This window comes from Myiozetetes cayanensis, unplaced genomic scaffold, assembly GCF_022539395.1.
Source record: "Myiozetetes cayanensis isolate MyiCay16 unplaced genomic scaffold, myiCay2020 scf23, whole genome shotgun sequence".
NCBI lineage: Eukaryota > Metazoa > Chordata > Aves > Passeriformes > Tyrannidae > Myiozetetes > Myiozetetes cayanensis.
This window is the reverse complement of record NW_026087445.1, coordinates 7743291-7766969: the sequence shown is the minus strand read 5'-3', so window position 1 is coordinate 7766969 and position 23679 is coordinate 7743291. Positions and strand designations below refer to the sequence as shown.

The following is a 23679-nucleotide window of genomic DNA, read 5'->3' as shown; positions in this document are numbered from 1 at the left end:
AGCTCCCATCTCCAGTCCTGCTGAAGCCCCAAACCCTCCAGCCACGGGGGCTGAGTGAAGCTTTATTTCCTTCACCAACATCTGCTGAAAGAAATCACAGCCGTGCTTGTCTCCCAACGCTGATGAGCAGCGAAGGCTCCATGACAGCTCCTTATAATGTCATTTTGAAGAGTGACAATAACGAACCATCACCACTGCAATTGTTTAGCTCTCCTAAGCCACTCTTTAAAAGCACATTAATTATCGTCCTTACTGCGGCACGCTGACAAGCTTGAGAAATGGCATTTAAGGCGTACAGGCTATTTTCTCATTGCCACAAAAGAGGATCAGATAAATCCCATGTCAACGCTAATGTGTCGTGCTAAAACAACTCCTCCATGCTATTCTAGCTGCCTGCAGATCACAGAAAATATCCTGTCATCGATGAGGAAACGGCAAAACATCGCTGGGAAATGACTGTACAGTTTAAACTCTCATTGTAGAAAAATATTTAGACCATTTCTGTGCAGGACTTTTCTTGTTAACCTGGAGAAAGGGGATTCCTTTTGTGCTGTTTGAGCCTTGGGCGCAGGGGTTTTACAATTTGTCATGGTTTTTTTAGATCCAATCTTGGTAAATTTAATGTGGCCAAATATTTCAGCATGGCTATTTGCCACTGCAAGAGAAGTAAAATAAAGGGAAGTGTTTCACACAGAGATTTCAAGCCTAGATTTTCTTGCATGAAGATACATTGCACTGACCAGGCTATTGAGGGAGAAATAGTACTTAATTTGCTTTTATGTTTCTCTTCTTGCTTTCTGGCACTGTGTAGGGAAAGGGGGACAAAAAGGGCTTTCTGCTACCCCAAGGGGATGCAGGGGAAAGGGGTTTTTGCAAGTTTGATGACACAGATTAATAGAGATTTTGTTTTCTGGCAGGATTTGTCTGGGAGAGGCAAACTGCTGCTGCAGTGACTGAGGAAAGCTATTAGGGAGAACTTTCAGATCCAAAATAATTGAAAGCCCATTCTCCATTCCTAGTCATGCAGACTTGGAGTTTGATGCTTTATTCCAGTCTCAAAAGTTGATAACAGCAGACACAAGTAAAGTTTTTATGCTTCTTTCAGCTCAAATGTAGTGTCCTGGGTGTTATGGATAACTCAAGGAAGGAAAACTAAATGTCAGTCAGGCTCTGGCAGGTGGAAACTCTTCACCTTTAAGTTAATCCTGACCAGAGGACTCTGCTCAAAAATACCTCAACCACCGCCTTAAAGTCAGTCTTACGGAGTGTAAATAAATATCTGGTGTTGCTGAGCAGTGTTTGCATTGCCTTGCTTTGCAAATGCCAGGCAAGTTAATTAAATTGTGTGATATGATGAGGGGAAAAAATGCATAATGTGCAAAGCCTTTTTTATGCTCATTTGCTGGGAAGGCAGAAGAGAAAAATGCAAAGCTGAGTAGAGGAAACTGGTTTGGTTTTTTTTTCCCTCTGTAAAATAGAGACAGAACAAAGGGTCTATCTGCCAACATGCAGCATGCAGTGCTGGGAGAGGGATGTACCAAAACCAGTGAATGAGCTGGACTGTAAACAGCTGAGGAAAAACAATAAACACCCCCCAAAATGCCAAACAGAAAGATACCAATTACTGCATGCAGAGGGACAAGTGGCACAAGGGTTGTTTTTGTTCTCCAAAGGGCAGAGGCACAGCCTTCCTTTGGGAAGGTAGAGGGACAAGAGCTTCAATGAGTCCTTGGGGTACAGGGCTCAGAAATCACCCCCCAGCTTCTTCTCCACCTCATGGAAGTAAGAACCACACCAAGCACTGGCTTGTGCTGGTGCTGACCAAGACTCAACCCAAGCAAAACGTTCTCCCAGCTCTCAAGGAGCTGCCTCTTGCAAAACCCATCACAGAAGAAACCCGAGTGCTCTCAATGCCCGTCATTGTCACCTCAACATCCCTGCTCACATTTTCAAACCACACACATTGACCTCCACAATCTACTGAAGAACAGAGAGAGAAGAGCTGGTCACAGCCTCCAGATAAATCATCATTAGACCTGCCCATCATGCTCAGAACAGGGCTGCTTCCCACAGATCATCCCGTGCACCTGGAGAGACACAAACCTCCAGGGAATCTGAAGGTGTAGCCACATCTCTCCAGCTGCACAGAAGGGTTTAGAGAAACCTCCTGGCAAGATAAGACTGAGGGCTAATGATCTGACCAAGGGTTTTTTTGGCTACTTACTGTTTCTCCTCTCTGTCCAGGGTGGCCAGGTAATCCATCCTTCCCAGGAGGACCCTACAACAGAAAACCAGGGTGAGAAGGAACATCACTGAGTGCTCAGTAATAAAACTGTACTAAGAACTGAATAAACCCTGCTTGTCTCAGTTCCCATCTGTTTTACAGTGAAATTGGGGTGCTCAGAACCCTAAAAGCTACATCCCTTTCCCATAATAATTGCAGAGCCAGTAGTCTTGGTGTTGTGCTGTCCTCCCCATATACAGAGGGAAAACAAGGAACAGAGCAACCAGGAAAGATCCCAGAGATACTGAGTCATTAGGAAATGAACATTTATAATCCACTGCAGTTTACTTGGCTATTTAAAATCTTAAACTGTCGGGTTATTATCGTGACATCTCCGTGAAGCCTTTTGTTGGGTATGTCACCACTCGTCAGGCAGGCAGCTCTGCCTGAGCTGGCACAGGCAGTCACAGCTGGGTGGGAAAGGCTTTGGATTTCTTTGGATGCTCTAGAAAGTGAGTTACTTACAGGGGGGCCTTTTGGTCCAGGAAATCCAGTCGGTCCTTGAGGCCCTGGTGGTCCCTGGGATGAAAGACAAGGCAGAAAACACGGTTAAGGAACCTGTAACACTTCACTATGAAATACCAGCTCTGTGTGAGCAGCAGATGAGCACAAAGGTCTGGAAAGCCAAATACTGGGTGACTTTGTGGCAAATTTAAAACCAAAACCCAGTTAAAAAAAACAATGCAGAAATTGAGGCTGAAATCATGAAAGTCCCATTGTTTCAGTTTTTTCCACCAGTCTGGGGAAAGCAGTACGAGATCCTAGAGGAGCACATCCCCCAGAAATCCGGGGCTCTGGCTGCCTGCACAAAAGCCATGGGTGGATTTCTCCTCTTCCCATGGAGTGATGTTTACACAGGACAGCCAAGGTCCCACATGAGCCTTCCCTGGAGAGCTCAGAAAGGACCTCAGGGCTGGAGGTGACTTGTAGGACCTCTCTCCACACAAGCACCTTTCACCTTGGATTTCTGACTTTTCCTTTTCCTGACCAAGGTGTGCTGAGCTGCATCCTGGCTCCTGTGAGCTGCCCACTCATCTCTGCTTAACAGCTCACCTTGGAGGGTGTTCACTGCCAAAACCCCTCAGCACCATCTCAGCCCTGCAAACCCTCCTCTAAGTCCTGTTTTACCCCACCAGGTTGTCTTACCCTTTCTCCAGGAGGACCAGGGGGGCCATCACCACCAGAGTTGCCCTTTTATGAATAAAGAAAACAAGAGGCCATTAAAAATACATCTATCACCATTGGAGCTGTGGTGTGCAAAGACTTCAAATGGCACCAAGCCCACGGTGACACCACACCACCCACTCCCCTGTCCCTCTCTAATAATAATTCTGTATCAGGAGCAGCACCCAGTGACAAATAAGCAGCTGCTCATTCCTCCCCACATGGCTTAATAAAAATACAGGAAAGATAACATCAGTGAGCTTGGGATATTTCCACTACACAATGGCCTCCCTCTGAGAGATAAATGCCACCACAAAGATGAGGTATTTATCAAAAATTCATGCCAACACAAAGGTGAGACATTTATTTTTATATCTGGCAGTGTGGTGCTGACGATGCCTCGCTACAAAAGCGTGGCTTCCATCATGCCCAGAGACATGGAATCAGTCATGGAATGGTCATGGAATCAGTCTGTGCAGCAGGTTCTGGAGCTGAGTGTGCCTCCCCAGGTTGGCTGGGAATAAAGTACCTAATCCTGCCTGGTGACCCATCCTGGGCCAACAGTGGGCAGGCAAAGAGGCTCAGCAAGGTGTAAGGATCTGGAGACCTTCACCCATGGCACAGCCTAAGGGTTCCTAGGTGATTCAAACACTGCTTAAACACCAAAAAAGAGGGTTTAGGGGAGGTGTCAGGGTGTTGGAGGGTTGTGCTGATGTGGGGGAGCTCCCTCCCCTTCTTGTTGAGATGGCTCCAATCTGTGCATTTTGATGTTGAATCGTGGGCCAACACATTTTTAGAACCTGTGCATGTGTTTTACAGTTGGGTTATCAGCCATTTAGCTGGGAATAGAGCTCAGAAGGGCTCAGCTTTCCAAATCCAGTGGAGAAAAGAGAGGAGGGAAGTGGAGGGCAATGAACCAGACAGTCTCCATTCCAACACTTGTTAGGATGTGACACTGAAGGCTCCCCAACACCTTACCTTTGGGCCAGGTTTTCCAGTGCTTCCCCTAGGGCCTCTTTCCCCACGTGGACCCTTAAAAAGACACAAAAAAGTGACATTTTAGCCCGTTCTGCTACCCACAGCTACATTGTGATCAGGCAACAAGTCATCCCACCAGCACCAAGGGAGGACAGGAGCCATCACCACTCCCACTGGGGTCTGATGACTTCATGTTCACTGGTGACACCCAGCCCCAAATCACTGTGTCCCCTCTGCTTAGCTGTGAGTGCTGAAGGCCAGATCCTACCCCCCAGTGAAGACACAAATCAGATCCCACTTTCCCTTTTCCATGACAAGCTTTCAAAAGGCACAAGAGAGGCTGGTTACCGTTGGACCACGCTGCCCCCTTGGACCTGGTTTGCCAGGTGTCCCCTGGAATGAAAAGAAAGGAAGAGGAGTTAGCAACCAGCACCAGAGCAGATGATCTCATCACAGAGCCCATTACAAAGTGCCTCAAAACCTTGCTGGTTCTCAGTTGTGATGAAAAAGTCAACAGCAGGTTTACTTTCACATTCTGTTTCTTGTATTTATTTTGATTTGTAATGCTTGGGCAGGTCTGGACAATCATTCCAATGCCCAGACAGCATCTGTTATCTGAGGGAATGCCTCTCTGAAGAAACAGTATTCTGAGTCCTTTACAACACCACCAAGGCTTTCAAAGACATGGCCACCCACTCAGACCATGCAGTCTCCCAAAAACCCACAGCACAGCCAGCAAAAAGCCATTCAACTCTGCCACCCCAACACCTATAATTCTTTTTTTTTTCCCCCCACTGATCCCTGCTAATCCCTTCCCCCAGCTCCCAGCAGGGGGAAGGGCTGGTCCTCATCCTGCTGCTCCACACGTGTTGCTGCTCAGCATTTAAGGAGTGACAGCAGCAGAGCAGGATTCCTGCTCGGAGCGCTGATTTTATGCCACACAAGCCAATTAAGCTGCCCTACATATTTACAAATCTTTCTTGGTCGCTGCAAACTCTGTGCTGAACAAGTGATTGCAGGCATCGTTGTGCAGAGCAGGAGCAGGAGGCTCATGTGATCTGACAGATGCACTCAGCTCCCCAGGATGGGTGACTGTGATTAATCCTGACGGAGAAAAGACAGAGGGTCCTAAATCTGGCACTACATTAAGCTCCATTACCCCGCGCCTCAAAGCAAACTAATGGCCTGAAAACACTTATTTTGGTCGGTGTCAAGTCTCCAAAAAAGAAAAAAAAGTTCTGAGAGGTTTAACTTTCCCCCCTTTGGACCTGCAGCTCATTACTGGTACCAATCACCTGGTAAAAGGAAGGATGAGGAAGACTCGATTCCTGTGCGAGGAATGCTGAATGCTTAAAATATCACTTGCCATTTTCTGCCCCAAATCCATCATCTCGCTATCCTGCCTTCCCGTATCTGGCACTCATTAACCAGCTGAACATAAAACAGGAGCTGGGAAACTTTACAATCAACTTTCTTCAAGCTACTAAAATTAGTCCTGCTGAATCCTCCTTGTTCTGCGGCTCCATTTAATAAACCCTGCTGGCATACTTTTTTAAAATTAATTACAAAAATCACTTTAAAGTACTCCAGCTGGTTTCTCTTTTAGCTCTGGGAGGCTAAATTTGGAGCAGGTGGAGAGGAGTGTGTGCTGTCTCCCCTCAGGTAGCCCCCACACTCCTCTCCTTCTTCCTCAATTCTATTTTTAAGCAAAATTCCCCCTTCTCATTGCTGTCATTAATCATGCATTCAGCCCCATGTACTGTTGCAAAGAATTTATATAGCACTGTAAATGCACACAGACCTATATTTTTCAAACAGAGATCTTGACATAAAGCCATCTGAATTCCGATTATTTTCTAGGCACACAAATAAATGGTTGGATTTGGGTCCCTCCACAACCCCCAGGCTCTGTCAGGGCAGGGAGATCTATTACCCCCTGCTAATGGCAGAGGCCCATCAGCTCTAAAAATAAGATCACTTATTCACGTCCAGCTATTGATTTCATGGTCAGGTTTTTGATATATCCGAGCAAGCTCCCCCGAGCTCACCTGGAGCTGAGGACAGGCAGGGTGAGGAGCAGCTGCTCACCAACACTATTGGGGTATTTATTTAATGGCTTATAATTCTCCAAGAACACCAAACATGGAGTCACAGATTGATTTGGGTGGGAAGGGACGTTATAGATCATCTCATTCCACCTCCTGCCATGGGCAGGGACACCTTCCACTAGCCCAGGTTTCTCCAAGCCCCGTCCAACCTGGCCTTGGACACTTCCAGGGATGGGGCAGCTCCCCTGGGCCACCTGTGCCAGGGCCTCCCCACCCTCACAGGGAAGAATTTCTTCCTAATATCTGATCCAAACCTTCCCTCTGTCACTTTGAAGCCATTCCTCCTTGTCACTCCAACAACACCAAAATTCAGCTGCCTGTGCTGGTGTGGATTGCTGTGGCTGCCTTGGATTTTCACCTTTTTTTTTAAATTATTTAAGGCCTTGGGAAGACTGTTTGTGTTGCTGAAATAACAAGCTGCAAAGCTTATTTCCATTTTGCAACGAGAATGAGTCTGCAACGAAGAAACGAGTTGATTCACATTATTTTGGACACATAAACCACGTTGAGCGGGGTAATGGTAATGCCGTGTTAAAGAAAAGACAAATAAATGATTTGGGGTTGTTTCAGCTGCAAATTGGGTTATTCCACAAGGCACTGGAGAAGCAAATCTTGGAAATTCTCTTTTCTCGACTCTGTGTGAACACACTTATAAAACCAGCAGATTTAGTGGTCTTAGGAGAAACAGAGGGGGATTTATCAAGTCTAACTCAACGAGGCTTAAATTAAGATGATGGTCTCCGTTTGGACTGGAGCAGTGTGATCCCAGCTCAGCCTATAATTCTGTATATAATTGCTTTTCTCTTATTTCAAATGGGATACTTGGGAGGAAAAAAACCACAACAATACAGATACCAAAACTGTTACTGAAAATCAGTATTTTTGCTATTAAGAAAAATTTCAAGCTGGGCTCCTTTTGCTAAAGGAAAGATTTGTTCCTGAAAATCTTCCCTCTCACACACTCATACAAATACAATGATAGAACAAGTGCAGGCTGCTGGATGGGGTGTAAAATGGCAGAAATGGTCCAATCACATATTGAAAATAAAATATAAAACCAAATAAATTTAAAAAAATTAAAATTACCATGGAGTAAAACAACATTTGAAACGTAAGAAAACTCTTTTTAATTCCTGAAGAAATGTGTGGCCTGCCAAGGGGTGTAACTAAGTGTCCTCACCACCTGCACTAAGGGTACAAACCTCATTTAGAATAAAAATGAGCAAACTGATGATGTTTTGCCTTTTTTTTCTCTTATCATTGCTTGGTTCTGAAGCTGGGCCCTTTCCCCTCACTCCTGCTCCATCCTCCATCCCTTTCAGGCTGGATAATGCCAAAATTCAACCAGTCTAACCCTTGGGGTTTGTTCCAAACTCATAAACCCCCAACTCCTGGTACCTGAAAGGTTTCCCATCCCATCCCACCAGGATAAAATCGGCCAACGGACGTGGAGGGATGTGGATGTTCAGGGATGCAAAGCAGCACATCTCCCATCTCCTCCCCTGCTGTTTTACACCAGCCAAACCCCCAGCCCAAGGGTTTTATTGCTGTATATTTGATAAGATGGGTGGTAATTACAGGGCTTCAGTGAATTCAAGGCTGTGGTGGCAGCTGCCTTATTCCTGGGCTCCCTCCTCCTGCCTGGCTGGAGCAGAGGGAGGGATGAGGATGTGCATTTGTAGCTCAGAATAAAATGAAATTACTCAGTGGAATAAAAAAAAAAAATAGGGGGAGGATGGATATAAACCAAATTTCAGTGGTATGATATTAATGCAGTGCAAAGTGATTTATATTTGCTGGGCTCCTCTCAAACCCGTCTGTTAGAAGTCATTTGTATTTAAATGAGAGCAAAAAAGGAAACTAATTCCACTTGCTATCCTCACTCCCCCTTCTTGTCACTGTGACCAGAGCTGGTGCAGAAAATGACTTTGTTTGTACTCTGAATCCCTTAATTCAAGCGTGATTTTCACAAGATAAAAAATAAATCTGTATATTTAGACAATCCCTATTCAGGGCAAAGTCTGTGGAGGTGGGTGAGAGGTAGAGACAAGTCTGGGGATGGAGCCCCCACACTTCAGGGGGGACTATGAATTTTGAAGAGCTTATTAAAAGGAGGAATTGGTACAAATTTTCAGCTCTGCATTTTGAATTCCCAGTTAGGTTAACGGTGGTTCTTGCTGCTTCAGAGCAGGTTCAACCATCTCTAATAATTACTGTTAATTAAAAAGCTCTTCGTGCCCTGAGGAAAGTCTGACAGGGCGGGAAGGATTCAGGTTCAAAGGAGTCCCTTAAAATGTCTTGAGGGGGAAATTTCCAGGGTTTAATTGGAAAGCTGCAGAGCTGACTGTGCTGTCCCCAGCATCCTCCTCTCCCAACAGCCGCCACTGGGAGCCTCTCACTGGTCCTGTGCTGGGAATCTCAGCCTGGGACGAGACTCTTGGGGCAAAAGCCAAAGAGTTGATGCCCCATGTGCTGCCCCGGGAGCTTCGGGGGGAATTAAATCAGCAAAGCATCCAGACAACGCAGCTCTTACCCGTGTGCCCTTCTCTCCATTGGCTCCTGGAAATCCTGGGAAGCCGATTGAGCCCTTTTGGGGGAAGAGCAAAGAGAGGGTAAGAGATTCTGGACAGGCAAAGGGGCAGCTCAGCCCATCCACCCCAGCCTGGGATGACCCGCCAGCATCTGCAGCTCCCAGCCCTTGTTTCTTAAACCTTAGTAACGACACAAGCACAGACAGACCTGAAATGACCTCAGAAACGAAATTTAATCCAGAAACAACAACAACAAGAGGAAGGTCCGTCCCTCATTAGCAGTCACTGCAAAGACCAAGCCCACGGTTGTGGCGGGCGCCCAGGGAACAGGCAGGAATTTGGATTTTTAGCTCCTAAGTCACCACGTTACACATGAAAATTTAACTCCTGGCTTGTTCCTTTCTGATGTGAGTGCCTGGAGATTAGCTGCTGCTGCTTTTAAAATATGAATTAGTCACAGAAATGCAAAAAACTCCCAACCTCTACCCCACATATAAAATGCAAATTAAAAAAATAAACCATGAGCGCCACAACCACAAAACTGAAGAAACAATCTCTTGCAGATAATTATGTCTCCAGAATTAAACAAGCCTGGTTTTTATTTTTTTCTTTTCTTTTCCTTTTTTTTTTTTTTAAGCATTGAAGATGAATAATAAAACATGATTCTTAAAAAAAAGTTAACAAAAACATAAGTTCCCAAAGCCTCCAGGGCATGTAAAAACAGAGCTTTAGCCTTCATCTGTGTAGTGGAATTCACAGTTTTAATTTTAAGAAAGTGACTTGAAAGTGGCCCAAATGAAGGTGGGCGTGTAGATAAGCTACAAAGGATGTTTGCAAATCTGCAAAACGGCAGTTTTATTTTCATTTCAGGGAGGCCCTGATTCATTATTCATTCTAATACTTAATTAATTAGGTAACACTAGCACAGATCGTGGGAGATATAAAATATAATACAAGGGGAAGGACTATTATGCCTAATCCCAGCATGAAAGCTCACAAGGAGCCTGTTTGCATCCATCACCAAAGCAGTCCTGCACGCCCCATCCCCTCTCCATCTCTTCCCACCACTTCAGGAGACTGGAGCCACGCAGAACCAGCCCCTGAATCCCACTGAGCCAAAGGCTGGGAGCTATTTTTACCCATCTATATTTTCGTCCTGCCTGGGTGGGAAGGAGGGACCTCATCCCACGAGTGGGGGGCTGAGCTTTCTGCACGGCTGCACTGGCAGAGCCCGGCTGGGGCTCCCCAGGACATCCCACCCCTCCCAAAGACCACCCCCAGCCCAGTTACCTTTGGGCCCTGCCTGCCTGGGTACCCAGGCAGTCCTGGCACGCCGAGTTTTCCCTGGAACACAAATAAAAGTGTGTTATCTTGGGCAAGAGACCTCGGGAGCAGCTTCAGCTCCGCACCCGCAGAAAGGGGAGACGCCAAGTGCAGGGAAGTCAAGAGCAAAGCAGATGAGATGTGGGTGGAATAAAGCTCTTGGGGCACTGGGATCATCCTCTGCCCTCCCTGAGGGACACCCCGGGGAGATGGTACAGAGTGAGCACTGTAAATGTGCTGGGGACTTGGTGGGAATGGTTGGGTTTTTATATCTTCTTTTTTTTTCCGACTGGATGAACATAGAAATTAGACTGGAGTCTGTGATACTTTCAATTTCTCTATTTTTTACTGTCAAGCAGATAATCCCAAAGAGACCATGTGTCAACACACTCAAGCCGTGCTGCTGCACTAAAACCACCTCCCTGGGATCTCCTCTGGTCTTTGTGCTGAACAACTCAGGCCTCCCTTCACACAAAGCTCCTACAGCTCCTCTTCATCCCCCTGCCCTAAAACTGTCCCTGCCACACTGGGCACTGCTCTGGTCATCCACCCAAGACACCCAAATAAAGGTGGGTTTTAGTTAAAACACCCCTGGGCAATTCCCTCCTCGAGACTCACCTTCTCCCCAGCAGGACCAAGAGGACCTGGATCTCCATTGGGGCCGGAGCGACCTTTGGGACCCTCGGGACCATCCTCACCCCGGGGGCCAGGAGGTCCAATTTCCCCCTGTTAATCAGAAGACAAGCATTGATGAGGCAGGAGGATCCCAGACCCCGTGTTTTCTGCCAGCAATACCCCCACAGGTGCCAAAACAGCTCCTGGGGAAAGCTGCTCTTCACCAGGAGGCTCAGGCAAGACTGTAAAGTGTGGACTGTTACCACCACACCTTTATTCCCACAGCCTGGCTAGCATCTCCCACACAACATCCATCTTTTGCTCCAGCATCCCCACACAGATTCTCTCCATGGAAAGAGCCTTCATTAGCTCTGATTGCAACGCACCCTGAACTGCCTTTGAACAATAACACATGGGTTTGAAAAGCCAAAGCACAACAAGATCACATCAGTCACAGACTCTTACCCGGTCTCCTTTGATGCCCATATCACCTTTGAAGCCAGGAAAGCCATCTTCACCCTAAATAATGGAGAGAGGGGGGGAAAAAAATCAGACAAGGTGTGTAAAAGGGGAAAAAAATAGGAAAAAAAACTTCTCTAGATTCACTGCTCAGAGAGGGGAATCCCCACACTGCCCATCACTTTGGCTCCTCTAAGCTCTTTGGTGTGAACAAACAGCCATGGAAACCCAGTCAGGCTGTGGCTGATCCCAGGGGATCCCAAAAAGTGTTCCCTCCATCCCATGCTGGCCGCAAGCCGAGACCACAAATCTGGCCCGGTGTGAATAACACCACCTCAGCAGGACCAGGAACCAATTATTTCTGGAGTACAACTGGTTTTCTTTTCGTGGAGGATGTTTTACACCAGGCTCCCAGGCAGCCTCTAGGACACTGGCAGTATTTCTTTCAGCCAAGAAGATTTAATTGCAGAGCTCCAATCAATAATGTATCTCATCCTACAGCTAATCCCTGATAGGCAATGAAGACACGGTTCCCAGAAAGACTTTTAAAGTTTGGAAGGTCCCTGTAAGGATTCCCTTGCTAAAACTGCTGGATTTGCTGCTGAATTGCTGGGGGGGAAAGGGGGAGGCAAGGATGAAGGAACAGGGATTTGTTTATGGGACTGAGTAAGATTTTTCTCCACCTCCTGCTCTTCCTCTGGGAGAAACCAACTGCATCTTTGGGACATGCAGGGATACACTGTGTTGACTCTCTCATTGATTTGGGTCCCAGGCAACACATCCTGTGCACTGTTATCCAGCTGTAACACTCACAAACCCTTCAGGCTCCATGGAATCACTTCAGAAACAAATCTTGTTGGGGGAAATCATCCCAACACTGGGCTCTGGGCTGTCCATCCTGCACCCAGCCCACAAACAAAGAGGTTATGGGTCCTTTGGGTGCTCAGTCCCACTTCTTGTCCAAGAGAAACCCCTTGTGCAGGAGAAAATGTCCCAGGGAGCATCCTGTGAGACCCATCTGCAACAAAGCTCAGAGGCTTTAGAGATTCAACCCAAGTGGGCAGAATTAACTCACCTTTTCACCTTTGGTGCCTTTCAACCCACGAACTCCATCTGCTCCCTTGCAGGAGATAAAACAAGATGTTACAATGGTATCAGTACAGCTTAGAGTGAAGAAACTAAAAATCACTATTAATTATGGTGATTTTTTTGCTTTCCCTGATGTTGACATTTGGGATTTCTACAAACTGTGATGTTCCTAAACATATTGCTGATTGAATATCAGCTGCTGACCTCTGGTTTTTGGGTCACCAGGGAGCATCTTAAAGTCACCAACCTCTGCTGACTTGATTTTGGGTTGGTGGTCTCTACCCACAAGTTCTGTTTCCAGGGATAAAGTTCACTATTAGAAGTTTTCTTCATACAAACATCCCGTCTCTTGGGATAAATCATCACCCTCGAGTATCTGCACCAGCTGTACAGTGCAGCACAAAACCCACCCCCATATTTTGGGGTTTTTTTGAGGAATAATTTGCTATTTTGTGTGTTTAAATTTTTTTCTTCCCTTCGACATGTCAAGAAAAAGTATAATTAGAAGTACATCAAATCTCTGCCACAGAACAGGGTTCTGGTGAGCAAGGCAAAGTCTAAAAATTATATATAGCTACAAATCCAAACATTTTTTTTTCCAGGCTGGAGGCTCGTGCAGTTAATAGAACTCTGCCTGTAGGAAGCCAAACCTTGTCTGTAGGGTCTGGTGCATGACACACTTTCTGCAGCTCACTTTAATGTGGAGCTGTTCCACTTTAGTGGTAAACACCACAGCCAACCATTCCCTAGTGGACCACTACGGCTCAATCTGCAACCTTGCAAGAAATGAGATGGAAGTTTGCTTTGGTTAAATCCCGTTTAAATTCTGAAGGCAGAACAGCAAATGGGTTTCTGCTACTGAAAAAAAAGGGGGCTTAAGAGGGTTTAACTTCACCTCTAGTCAGTCCCCAAGCTGTGTTTGCACCTGCCAGTGCAGATCCCTGCAGATTCATTGGATCTTTGGGATGCAGGATGCATCTGCACCTGAACTAATGCATCTTGATGGGTATAACAGCCAGGGCTGAATGGGGAAAAAAACCCCACTGCCTTGTCATCAGCATGCAGGGCTGCAGGCAGCAGGAGCAAGGAAAAGCTGGAATTCAATCTAGTGACAAAGCTCATTGCTGAGATGCACAAACTCTGCCTAACAAGGCTTTGGATCAGGAGCATGAAAAGCTCGCTTTGTTTTAGTAATAGGCTGGTTTGTTTTATTAACAGGCCTCGTTAAAGTCTTCACATTCTGGCTGAGATTTACTTTGGGTTGTAAACTGGAAACAATGGGAATGGGAGCGAGCCATGCTCACTGGGAATTACAAGAGGAATCTCTCCAAAGCACTGAACAGTGCCAGGAGGGGCTGTTGGGAAGCAGGAAATTTGGAATCCTCATGGAAGGAGAAGATGCTGGACTGAGATTCGCTTGACCAATAAATGCTGTTGGTCGCTGAGGTGGCCCTAAGAGCCATGGTGGGACATCTGTCCACCTCCAGCAGAGGCTGGAGAGCTCCAGCTGGACAAGCAATGCCATGGACACTGTTCCTGTGCCCTCCTTACCTTGACTCCACGTGGTCCCGGGTAACCGATGGGGCCCTGCGGGCCTGGGGGACCCTGGGGGGAGCAAAATGCAAAAAGGAAAACATGTCAAAACCAAAGCAAAGGTGCAGTGATAAGGAGAGGGTGTGGAAAACAAATTTCCAGCCATCTGGCTGCTTCAGACCTGGCAGGAATGGCAGTGGCCACCTGAAAATAGCCTAAAAGAGCCCTGAGAGCTGCAGGAGCAGCACCTCCAGCCAGTGTGCTGGGCTGAGCTGATGGCAAAGATCCATCCAACAGGAAAAGGAGGATGAGAGGAGTCAGTTTATAAAAACAAAACAAAACAAAACCACACACACAAAAACTCCCCAAACAAACAAAAAAACAAACAAGCTATTTTCTGCGTTCCCTGTGCCACAAAGGATATTTATTTGTGTCTCTTAAGAGAAGGTTTCCCTTCACAGGGTCAGTTTTTCTGTCCACTGTGCTATAGAGCCTCACTGCCAGGAGAGCTGGGAGGAGCTGAGAAAAGACCCACCCAAGCACCAGAAGAGGCAAGCAAGCAGATGAAATCTGGGCTCAGCTTTCAAATTTCAGCCAGGTCTGCTTCTTGCCACCTCCCCTGCCCCACATCCCTGCCTGCCCAGCCATTCCCACAGCCCCATGGAGATCTGGCACCCAGGACCTTCCCCTTAGCAGTGACCAGGGTCTTGTGGACACCTACCTGACTCCCCTTCTCTCCAGGAGGACCTTCCTTGCCAGGATGACCCTGTTAATAAAAGAGACAAAGAGAAGAGGATTTGGGGTTTAGTGCACATCTCAAGCTTCAGAAGCCAACGAGCTGCTCTGGCAGCTCAGATTTATTTGTCAGAGAACAGTTGCTCCCCAGGAAGCTCTGACTGAGACAAGTGGCCCCCCCTGAAACCACCTTGCAAGAGTAAGCTTGTCCCAAAAGGAAGAGAGCAGCATTTGGGTCCTTGGTGGTTTTCTACCTGGTTATTTATGCTTTTGCTCTTCCCTACCTTTCAGCAGAGAAGCACAAAGCATTTTTTCAATATTCTTTGTATATTTGAACAGCTCGGTGAGTTCAGCAGCATTTGAATTTTGCAGATAAGGAAAACAGATAAAATCAAGTCCATGTGTCAGCAAACTTGTGAAGGTCACAAGATGCCCAGACTGGTCAGAGCCCCTCATTAAATTCCTAATTCCTGGAGTCCAGTACAAGATCTCATGACAAATCCTCAGCTAACCTGCATCCCTGCTAGACAGAGGCAGGCTGGATGCTGGCCAGCATTCCTCTTGGGATTTGATGCTGAATAACTCGACATCCAAGAGTTTCCAACACATTCTCATCGATAGCCATTTGGAATTCTTTTTGCAGAAGAGAAACAGATGTGTGAATTGCCTCAGATACAGTTTGGAGGATTGATGAGAAATCAGGGAAGGCCATGAAAATAGTTTTTAGTGATTTCCCTACTGCTGGATCCAAAATGGAGCCAGGATGGAAGGTGAATCTTGGGTTGGCAATGTCTGAATGACAAAAATAACCCCTGCAAGGGCTTCACACCCAGAGACCTTCATTTTATAAGGATGATGGAAACTGCTTTAGCTGCTCTAAAGCCACTCAGACCTTCTACACTCAATGGATTCTTTATTTATGAACTCTCTCCTTCAAATACAGCAGTGAATTTCTGCCACTATAACAAAGAAAATTCTAAGAGTGTTTTCCATCATCAGATTCAGAACGGGAATGTCAGATGAGCTGCATTTCATAAAATAAGCTGGATTAATAAAGAAACCAAATGACAGCTGTCATTTTTAGATTTAAAAAAAAAAAAAAAAAAGGTGGGAGAAAGTCCAATCTCAGTTTTTTTCCTGTGAGTTTAAATGGCACCAAGAGCATCAGTGCACAAAGGAGCCTTCAGCTCCAGGTGTGTCCCTGCACTCCAGGGGAGGCACAAGGGACGTGCAGAACGACTTCAAAAGCCCTGGTCCAGCTCTGCACTAAATCACCACTGTTTTCAAAATGCCCATCTCCACCACTGCTGCTGAGATCAAAAAAATTGATGAGCAGCTGAGTTGGCTTTTCGCAGTGAGGCCCTTGGGGATTTTCAGGTGTCTTCCAACACCGCCTTCTATAAATAGAACATGGGCGGGTTTTTGTCCTTGGAAAGAGCAACCCCCGTGCTTCCAAAGCCTCAGAATCCACACAAATCCACAGGTCTACCTGTGGGACAGGGCCTGTGTCCACACCCCCCCACATGTGCTCAGCCTGCAGGTCTCACACAGCCTCCAGGCTGCATAAAAATAGACCCGGCGGCTTCTCCAGCAGAACCTCCCTGGAGGCTCCTGCAGGAATTTCACATCAAAAACTACAGATTTAGAGATGTTCTGGGCTTTGCTTTAGCTGCTCTGTTGACTCAGCTAACAATTGTACCGATGTTCCAAGTGCCCCTGGTAGGAATGATAATCCCAGGGTGGAAAATGTAATTTTTTTTTTTTAAATTCTTTTTTTTTCCCATGCTCTGCATTTGCATTAATAGAATGCAACCGCTTTACATTTTTCATTCTTAAAACCAGGTGCCACTGAGATGGGTAAAAATGAGCTCAGGTTTAAAGGCTGGAGATTTTTAAGACCGATTTCGAGAGCAAGGAGCAAATTGTGTTTAAAGTAGGATGACAGGAGGGAGCTGCAAGAAAAGAACAGTGACATGTAATTTCACCCTGCTCTTATCACCGCTGTGCAGCCGTGCCTGGCTGCCCTGAGAGAGGTGAGGAGCACCCTGGGCACGTGCTGTGGTGTGCATAAATACACACAGAGAAACCTCTCCCTGCCTCGGGGAGCTGCCAAAGCTTGGAGAACTGAAAGGAGAAGCAGGAGGAAGGGAAAGAGAGGCCTGAGGAGTTGGTGAGAAGCACCCAGGGTGAGCAAAGCTGGGAGCCAAGGCACATGGGCAAGGGTGAGCCTGACCTTGTGGGCTGTGCTGCTTGATTCCATATTAAATTGTTTTTATCTCAGCCCATGAGTTTTCCAGCTTTTACCCTTCCCATTCTCTCCCCCATCCCACTGGTGGTGGGGGAGAGAGGGAGCGGCTCTGTGGGGTTTGATTGCTGGCTGGGGTTTAGCCACGATGTGGGATCATGAATTTCACAAGCCCAAGGTCCATTCCAGGGTGGATGGGGCAGGATCCAACCCTGTGCCAAGCAGGGAATTAGGAAAGGATGACTTACCGGAGGCCCATCTGCCCCAGGCATGCCAGGGAGACCAGGTTTGCCCAGCGGCCCCTAAAAACAAACAGAAAGCCAACAGTTCAGTGGTCAAAGTCTCCAGAGCATCAGAGGACAGGGCTTTTCAGCCACACTTCTTGCTTTTCCTATCTGTGAAAGGCTGCACAGACACGAGTCTGCTGGAAAAGCTTCCATGACTTGTAGGGGGTGTGTTTATTTCTGGGGGCAGAGCTGTCCCAGAGTTCCTGACAGCTCAGGGCATGGGGGCACCACCTGTGTCCTGCCAAAGGGACACGGTGCTGCACAGGGGGCTCCAGGACAAGGTGGAGGATGTTGAACTGTGGGGTCATGGGATCAAGAAATGCCCATTCTTTGGTGACAAATCTCAGTGTGATTAAGGAGGAAAGGAGCTGCCCCAGCTGGCTGCTCAAACACTGCTCAGTGAGTACCTTTTAATTAGCAGTCCCTGATTTCTCACTCCACTGGGAAGTGCCACTTATCTGACAGAACTTTAATATGCTCCTTTGCAGGGGAATTATCAATAACTTGAGTCCACTCCACACAAGCAGAGGCTTCTCCCAGTGCACACATCGGGACACACACTTCCCATTACCATCCAAAGCGTTCAGCCCACAAAAAAAGGACAATTTTCAGTCCTCTCCTAATGTTTTACCATAGGCTGCCTTCAAAATGTTTCTCCTCAGAGGGGAAATGAATGCAAATATTATGAATTCGAGGTAAACCGTGCTGTCTTGATCTCTCCTCTGTCTGGAATGAGAGGCATTAGACTTTCATGGACACAGCTGCAAACAGATGTTGCATATGGGGCAAAGGAGCAGCTGAGGGAGCAAATGCATATCAGTGGCAAGAGTTGTCTGAGGCCAGAGCTGTAATATTGGAACGTACTTTCTCTCCTGGGGGACCGATCGCGCCTTGTGGACCTGGAAGACCCTGTGAAAAGCAAAATAAATAAATAAATAAATAAAATAGAGTCATTAAGGAACAAGTTATTCCTTCCAAATGCATCTTGGCAGAGTCTCAGCTGAGCATTATTCTAGTGCCTGTGATGGCTGGGGGTTTCCCCAGCTCTATTCGTTCTCAAAATGTCTTGTGAAGGACGATGAAATCCCTTTTTAGCACAGGGTGGCTCCTTGGGAGAGCTGCTCCACCTGGTCATGGGCAGCAGGGTGGAAACAGAGCTGCTCTGAGGAGCAAAACTCTCTGAGAGCCGTGGAGAAGGCTGACAGCAAGGCTTGGACATCTGTATTACCCAGCTGGCTCCGGAGCAACTGGACTGTGGGATGCTAAAAATCAGACGTGAGCCACAAGATGTGACTCGGCCAAAGGGACGGCTCAGACCTGGCCTTGGCTTTGCACCACGCAGCAAAAGCCAGGTGAGAACTGGGGGGATCTGAAACTGGGAGCATTTTCAGGGAGGTTTTGGACCAGCAGTGTATCACCAAACCAGTTCCCAGCAGGTCTCCATGTTGCTGGTCCTGTCTCTGGCAGGGGAGCGAAACTTGTGTTAAATTATCATTCCTTTTCCCTACTTATGGAAAAGGAGTTTGGCTCTTACCTGAGCACCTGGGTTACCCTGCTGTCCTGGGGGACCTGGCTCACCTTGAGGACCCTGTGAGGAGAGACGAGGGCAGAGATGAAGGCAGGAAAAGTGGGAGCAGGGTCTGTGTGTCCTCAGGCACCACGACTCCTGCCCTGCGCGGACGCCTGGATCCCTGTGTTCCCACTGCCTGGATAGACCTGAGCTCCCAGCTCCACACCCTCACAGCAGCTTGAACCCTCTCTCACCCTCTGCCAGTAACCAAAAGCTCCTGGAAAAAAGCTTCTCTCCCAGTGGGATAGGGAGGGGGGGAAGTTACTTCCAGGCACACTCCTTTCTCCGCAGGGATTTGCAGCCAAAATGAGCTGAGCAAGGCTCTGACACTACCTGGCTCTGCATCAGCTCTTCTCCAGGGAATCCATTCCATCCGATCCGTGCAGAGTACGAGGCATATAAAGACCTTTTTTTCCTCTCAGTTAAATTACTGTATTTTGATATTCATTAGACCAACACACATCTCGACGAAAACGTTTCATCTTTCATGGGGAAATAATGTGTAATTCCATCAGAAATTACAATAAATTAACATCCATTTGCTGCAGGAAGATATTCTTGTTTTTCACAGGCTCTGATAGGAATCTAGACCAGGCTAAAAAGCAATTAGCAAATCTAATCTAATAGAGTACATTTTACATTTTGCTCCATATATCTGAGCTGCCTGTAAAAATTTGCAGTGAGAACTTACCACATTCCCTTTGGGACCTGTTTGTCCATCCATACCAGCCACACCCTGAGAAAGGATTTAAAAAACAGCAGTAAGAAAATGTCTCGTCATTTTGCACCAGAAAAGCAGGGAAATTGCCATAAAAAACAGCAAAACATCAGGAGGCCCTTTGGGCCACGTGGAAAGGGAACAATTTTTTAAAGGTGTTTGGTAGAGCAGCCAATTCCAGTTTACACTTTAAAAAATCATTTCAGTGTTTTCCCCACTGGTTTAACCTGCCTGGGAGGCAGAATCAGCACCAGGTCAAGCAAATCCTGGCTAAATACCACAGCTGGATTGCCTCTGACAGGAAACAGGCACAGAGCAGCAAAGGAAAACGGGAAGAAACACCTGCCTTGGGAAGCAAGGCATCATTCAACCAGGCAGCAGGGAAAGGCAACAGGGCTGAGCTGCCTTGAGCCAAAACAAAAGGCAACCGGGGTCAAACTTTCCCTGAGGGGATGATTTGGTGCATGGTCAGGTGGAGATGTCCCCCTGCCACTGGTTCATAATCATGGGATTGTTAAGGTTGGAAAAAACCTTGAAGATCATCGAGTCCAACCATCAACCCACCACCACCACCGTGTTCACCATTAAATCATGTGCCCAAGTGCCACATCCACATGCTTTTTGAACACTTCCAGGGATGGTGACTCCACCACTTCCCTGGGCAGCCCATTCCAATGCTTGGCAACTCGTTCCATGAAGACATTTTTCCTAATAACCAATCCAAACCTCCCCTGGTGCCACTTGTGACCATTTCCTCTCATTTGGTTACCTGGGAGAAGAGGTTGACACCCACCCCCACTACAACCTCCTTTCAGGGAGAGGGCAAGAAGCTCTCCCTGAGCCCCCTGTTCTCCAGGCTAATCTTTTGCTGTGGGGCAGCCCAAGGTATCTGGGTATTACATCACATCTGTGGGAGATGAGACAGTTTTGGAGCAAATCCTGCATTAAATTTCTCCTCATTAAATTTCAGCAGGTCTGGGAGCTCCCAGCAAAGATGTTTCCACATCCCAGGAGGGGTTAAGGGCTTCACAACACTTCTCCATTAAACACTGACCCCTTCAGCCCCAGCAGGGTTTGGGTTTTTAAGTTGTGGGACTCCAGCAGGCAGCAGTGATTTAGGGAGACAGTCCCTGCATCAGCACTTCCAGGGATAAGGTGATTGTCTCCTGAATATAAACCAACGTGCTCCTTGCTCAGCTTTTGCCCAAGATATGAACAAACTGCTTTAAAGCCTCACCAGCCCTCAGGCAAAAGTTAATAGCAAAGCCACTGTGTTAATAACTCCCATTCTTCCCCCTCAGCCTGAGCGAGGCATTAATATTTGCTCAGGTGGGCCAAATCTTCAGCTGCCCTAAATGGACGTGACACCACTGAAAATGGGGGAAAATAGAAGACTTTGAGCCATCTTTTTTTTTTTCTTTGAAATACCACTGCTTTTCATTGCACAGATGTGGAAAATCATGCAGCTGGATCATCTGCCTGAATGGCTGATGGGGATGGGGTAATTTTGTCTGCAAGGCTCAGGCAGGGCAGCAGCCCCAGGAACTCACCGGTGGCCCCGGGGGTCCTGGTGGCCCCTTCGGTCCCAGAAGTCCTCGGGGTCCCTGTGGGGAGGTGAAAAACAAATGGGGTTAAGCATTTCCAGTGCCCAATTCCCCCCAGCATGGATTAGGATGAGCTCGTGCCTGGCTGAGCACTGCACTGCCCAGGGACACGTCAGGGCTGGCAGTGCAGCAACAGCAGCTTTCTTGATTTACAAACTGGGAGGGGGGGAGAAATCCTGTGTGCACATAGCCTTGAATTATAAAGATAAATAATACAGGCACAGGCATTTATTCTTTGGATTGGAAGAAAACCCGCCTGCACCAACTTGTTTTTATTAATTCAATCATATTCCTGGATTACCCTGTAATGCACACAAGGATGCAAAATGCTTTGCAGCCAAGTCATTCTAGATGGGGAGTGTTATGAAGGATGACCAGATAACACTAATGGATTGTTAGGGTCAGCATTTCAAAATCTCTCCAGATTTAGCTTTTATCATCAACGATCTATACAACTCAGCAAGGCTGGGAAAGGTTTTCAGCCTGCAGCACAAATGTACATTTTCAAAGCCATTTGGTTCTTCAGCTTTAACCAGTCAGGACTCCTGGTATCCTGGTGTTTTCTTTCCATTTCCAGCTTTCTCACCACATTTAACCTCATGTCATCTTCAGGGAAATTGGTAGGATTGGAGAATCCCAGTGAATAAGCAGACACATGGCAGGAGGATTGCATTCCTGCAATAGGAAGCTCTGCAAATCCCATCCCAGCACCTCCTGGACCTCCAGGAGCGGGAAAGGGATGGGGTCTGTGTGCACTCACTGCAGGTCTGAGAACTCATCTCTTAAACACAGGCATTTTGTGAAATGAGGGACCATAAGGGAAGGCTGGGAATTCGTATGGATGATGCTCATTCATTGTCATGGTGGAAAATCGTTCATGATTGATGAGCGGTCTCATCTGTCTGCCCAAATATTGTATGTACCCCTTTTTATGATGCAGAGAGAACCGAGGATTTAAAATGAAATGTTACAGGGTAAAGTGACATTAACAAAGTGCCTGATCCTGGAGGCTGTGGGGATTTTGATCCTGCAAAAAACACCAGCCAAAACTGGATGCATCAACCAAGGGGTCTGTCCCAGGCACTGAAAAAGCTGCACAAACCCCAGCACAGCAGGAATTCTGCTGCTGTCAACTGATGGGAACTGGAAGGAAATGGAGCAGGATGAAGGCAAACCCATTTTGAAGTCCCACCACTATTTTCAGTCACCAAAAAGACCCTCCTTTGGCTCAGGGTAGAGAAGAAGAAAAACACACAGATTTAGGGTGTTTATATTTCTGACAAAGATTCCTGTAATGCAACTGAAACCTTTATTCTGGCCATCCCAGGTATTTTTACTCACGTTGCTGAAACAAAAATAAACTTCACTGTGTCTATTACCGTCATTTAAGCTCCTCTTTTGTTGCTGTGTTACCTGAGCACATAAAAGCTTTTAAGAAGTTAATAACCCATAAGTTATTGCTTAGACATGTGCTAAGGAGATAGCTGAGTTGATTAATCTTTCCCAGAAGTTAATCAGACATCTTGTCTATAATTTAGTTCCAGTGAGTCTGTAAATGCCAACCCTTCCCTTCCTCACATGAACTGTGTCCAACAATTCCCATCAATTACTCTCGGGCTACCACGCCGGGCCTTAGAACAACCAAATAAGACATTCTGAGAGCAAAGCCGGTGGTAAATGACAGATAATGTTCTTTTCATAACAAAGGAAATGCATTTTGGATGAAATAAGCAGCCAACAACTGCACTACATGCAAAAATCTACAGCCAGCCAGAAGCAAGGCTTGCTGTTGCCAGTAAAGAAAAAAATATTCAGTATGAGGGGAAAAAAAAATGCTTTCTCAGGGTATCTAATTGACAATCCAATTGTTTTTTTTCAGTGGGATACTCTGTGAAAGAGTTTATTTGGGTTGGTCCAAAGGTTTCTGTCCAACACCACTGACATCTCTGTTAACCTTATTGAGACCAGGAATTCCCACCTCCTGGTTCAGCTGTTACCACTGGGTGCCCAAACAGAAACAAACTGTAAATTGATGAAGTTTTGTGCACTGTGAGCAGAAAAGGACTTCAAGGGTCTTGCTTAGTACCAGGAGAGCTGCCCCATGGGACCCCTAAAAACACCATTATCACATCAAGACCTGGCCCAAAGCAGTGCTGCAGTACAAGAAGACAACAAAGAAGATACTCACAGGTTCTCCAGGAAGACCTCTGGGTCCAACTTCTCCATCATCTCCCTGTTCAGCAGCAGAGAAAAGGAGAGAAGCAGCAAGAGACAGAATAAACCAGTTATACTGCAGTCAAACCACAGGTGTTTCTTTCCTGTTAAATAATATTCACACAGAGAAGCAGCTTCCCTGGAGGACTGGAAGGGAATCTGTGCATGAGGAAGACCTTGTAAGCCTGGAGACTAATGCTGTGTGTGCAGAATTTACCAGGG

At 46.7% G+C, this 23679-nt stretch overlaps 1 protein-coding gene across 2 annotated transcripts in view; it reads right to left on the bottom strand.

The window, feature by feature from the left end:
• Nucleotides 1–23679, bottom strand: part of COL5A1 (collagen type V alpha 1 chain) — a 139654-nt gene that overhangs the window by 26314 nt on the left and 89661 nt on the right. For both annotated transcript variants that reach the window (XM_050320012.1, XM_050320013.1), the window contains exons 20-37: nucleotides 23432–23476; nucleotides 21190–21243; nucleotides 19613–19657; nucleotides 18886–18939; nucleotides 18216–18260; nucleotides 17313–17366; nucleotides 14806–14850; nucleotides 14103–14156; nucleotides 12538–12582; nucleotides 11469–11522; nucleotides 11007–11114; nucleotides 10356–10409; nucleotides 9068–9121; nucleotides 4775–4819; nucleotides 4427–4480; nucleotides 3431–3475; nucleotides 2750–2803; nucleotides 2225–2278 (exon numbers count right to left, since the gene is read on the bottom strand). In XM_050320012.1, coding sequence (XP_050175969.1) covers nucleotides 2225–2278; nucleotides 2750–2803; nucleotides 3431–3475; nucleotides 4427–4480; nucleotides 4775–4819; nucleotides 9068–9121; nucleotides 10356–10409; nucleotides 11007–11114; nucleotides 11469–11522; nucleotides 12538–12582; nucleotides 14103–14156; nucleotides 14806–14850; nucleotides 17313–17366; nucleotides 18216–18260; nucleotides 18886–18939; nucleotides 19613–19657; nucleotides 21190–21243; nucleotides 23432–23476 — 963 coding nt within the window. The remainder of the gene's footprint in view (nucleotides 1–2224; nucleotides 2279–2749; nucleotides 2804–3430; nucleotides 3476–4426; nucleotides 4481–4774; nucleotides 4820–9067; nucleotides 9122–10355; nucleotides 10410–11006; nucleotides 11115–11468; nucleotides 11523–12537; nucleotides 12583–14102; nucleotides 14157–14805; nucleotides 14851–17312; nucleotides 17367–18215; nucleotides 18261–18885; nucleotides 18940–19612; nucleotides 19658–21189; nucleotides 21244–23431; nucleotides 23477–23679) is intronic.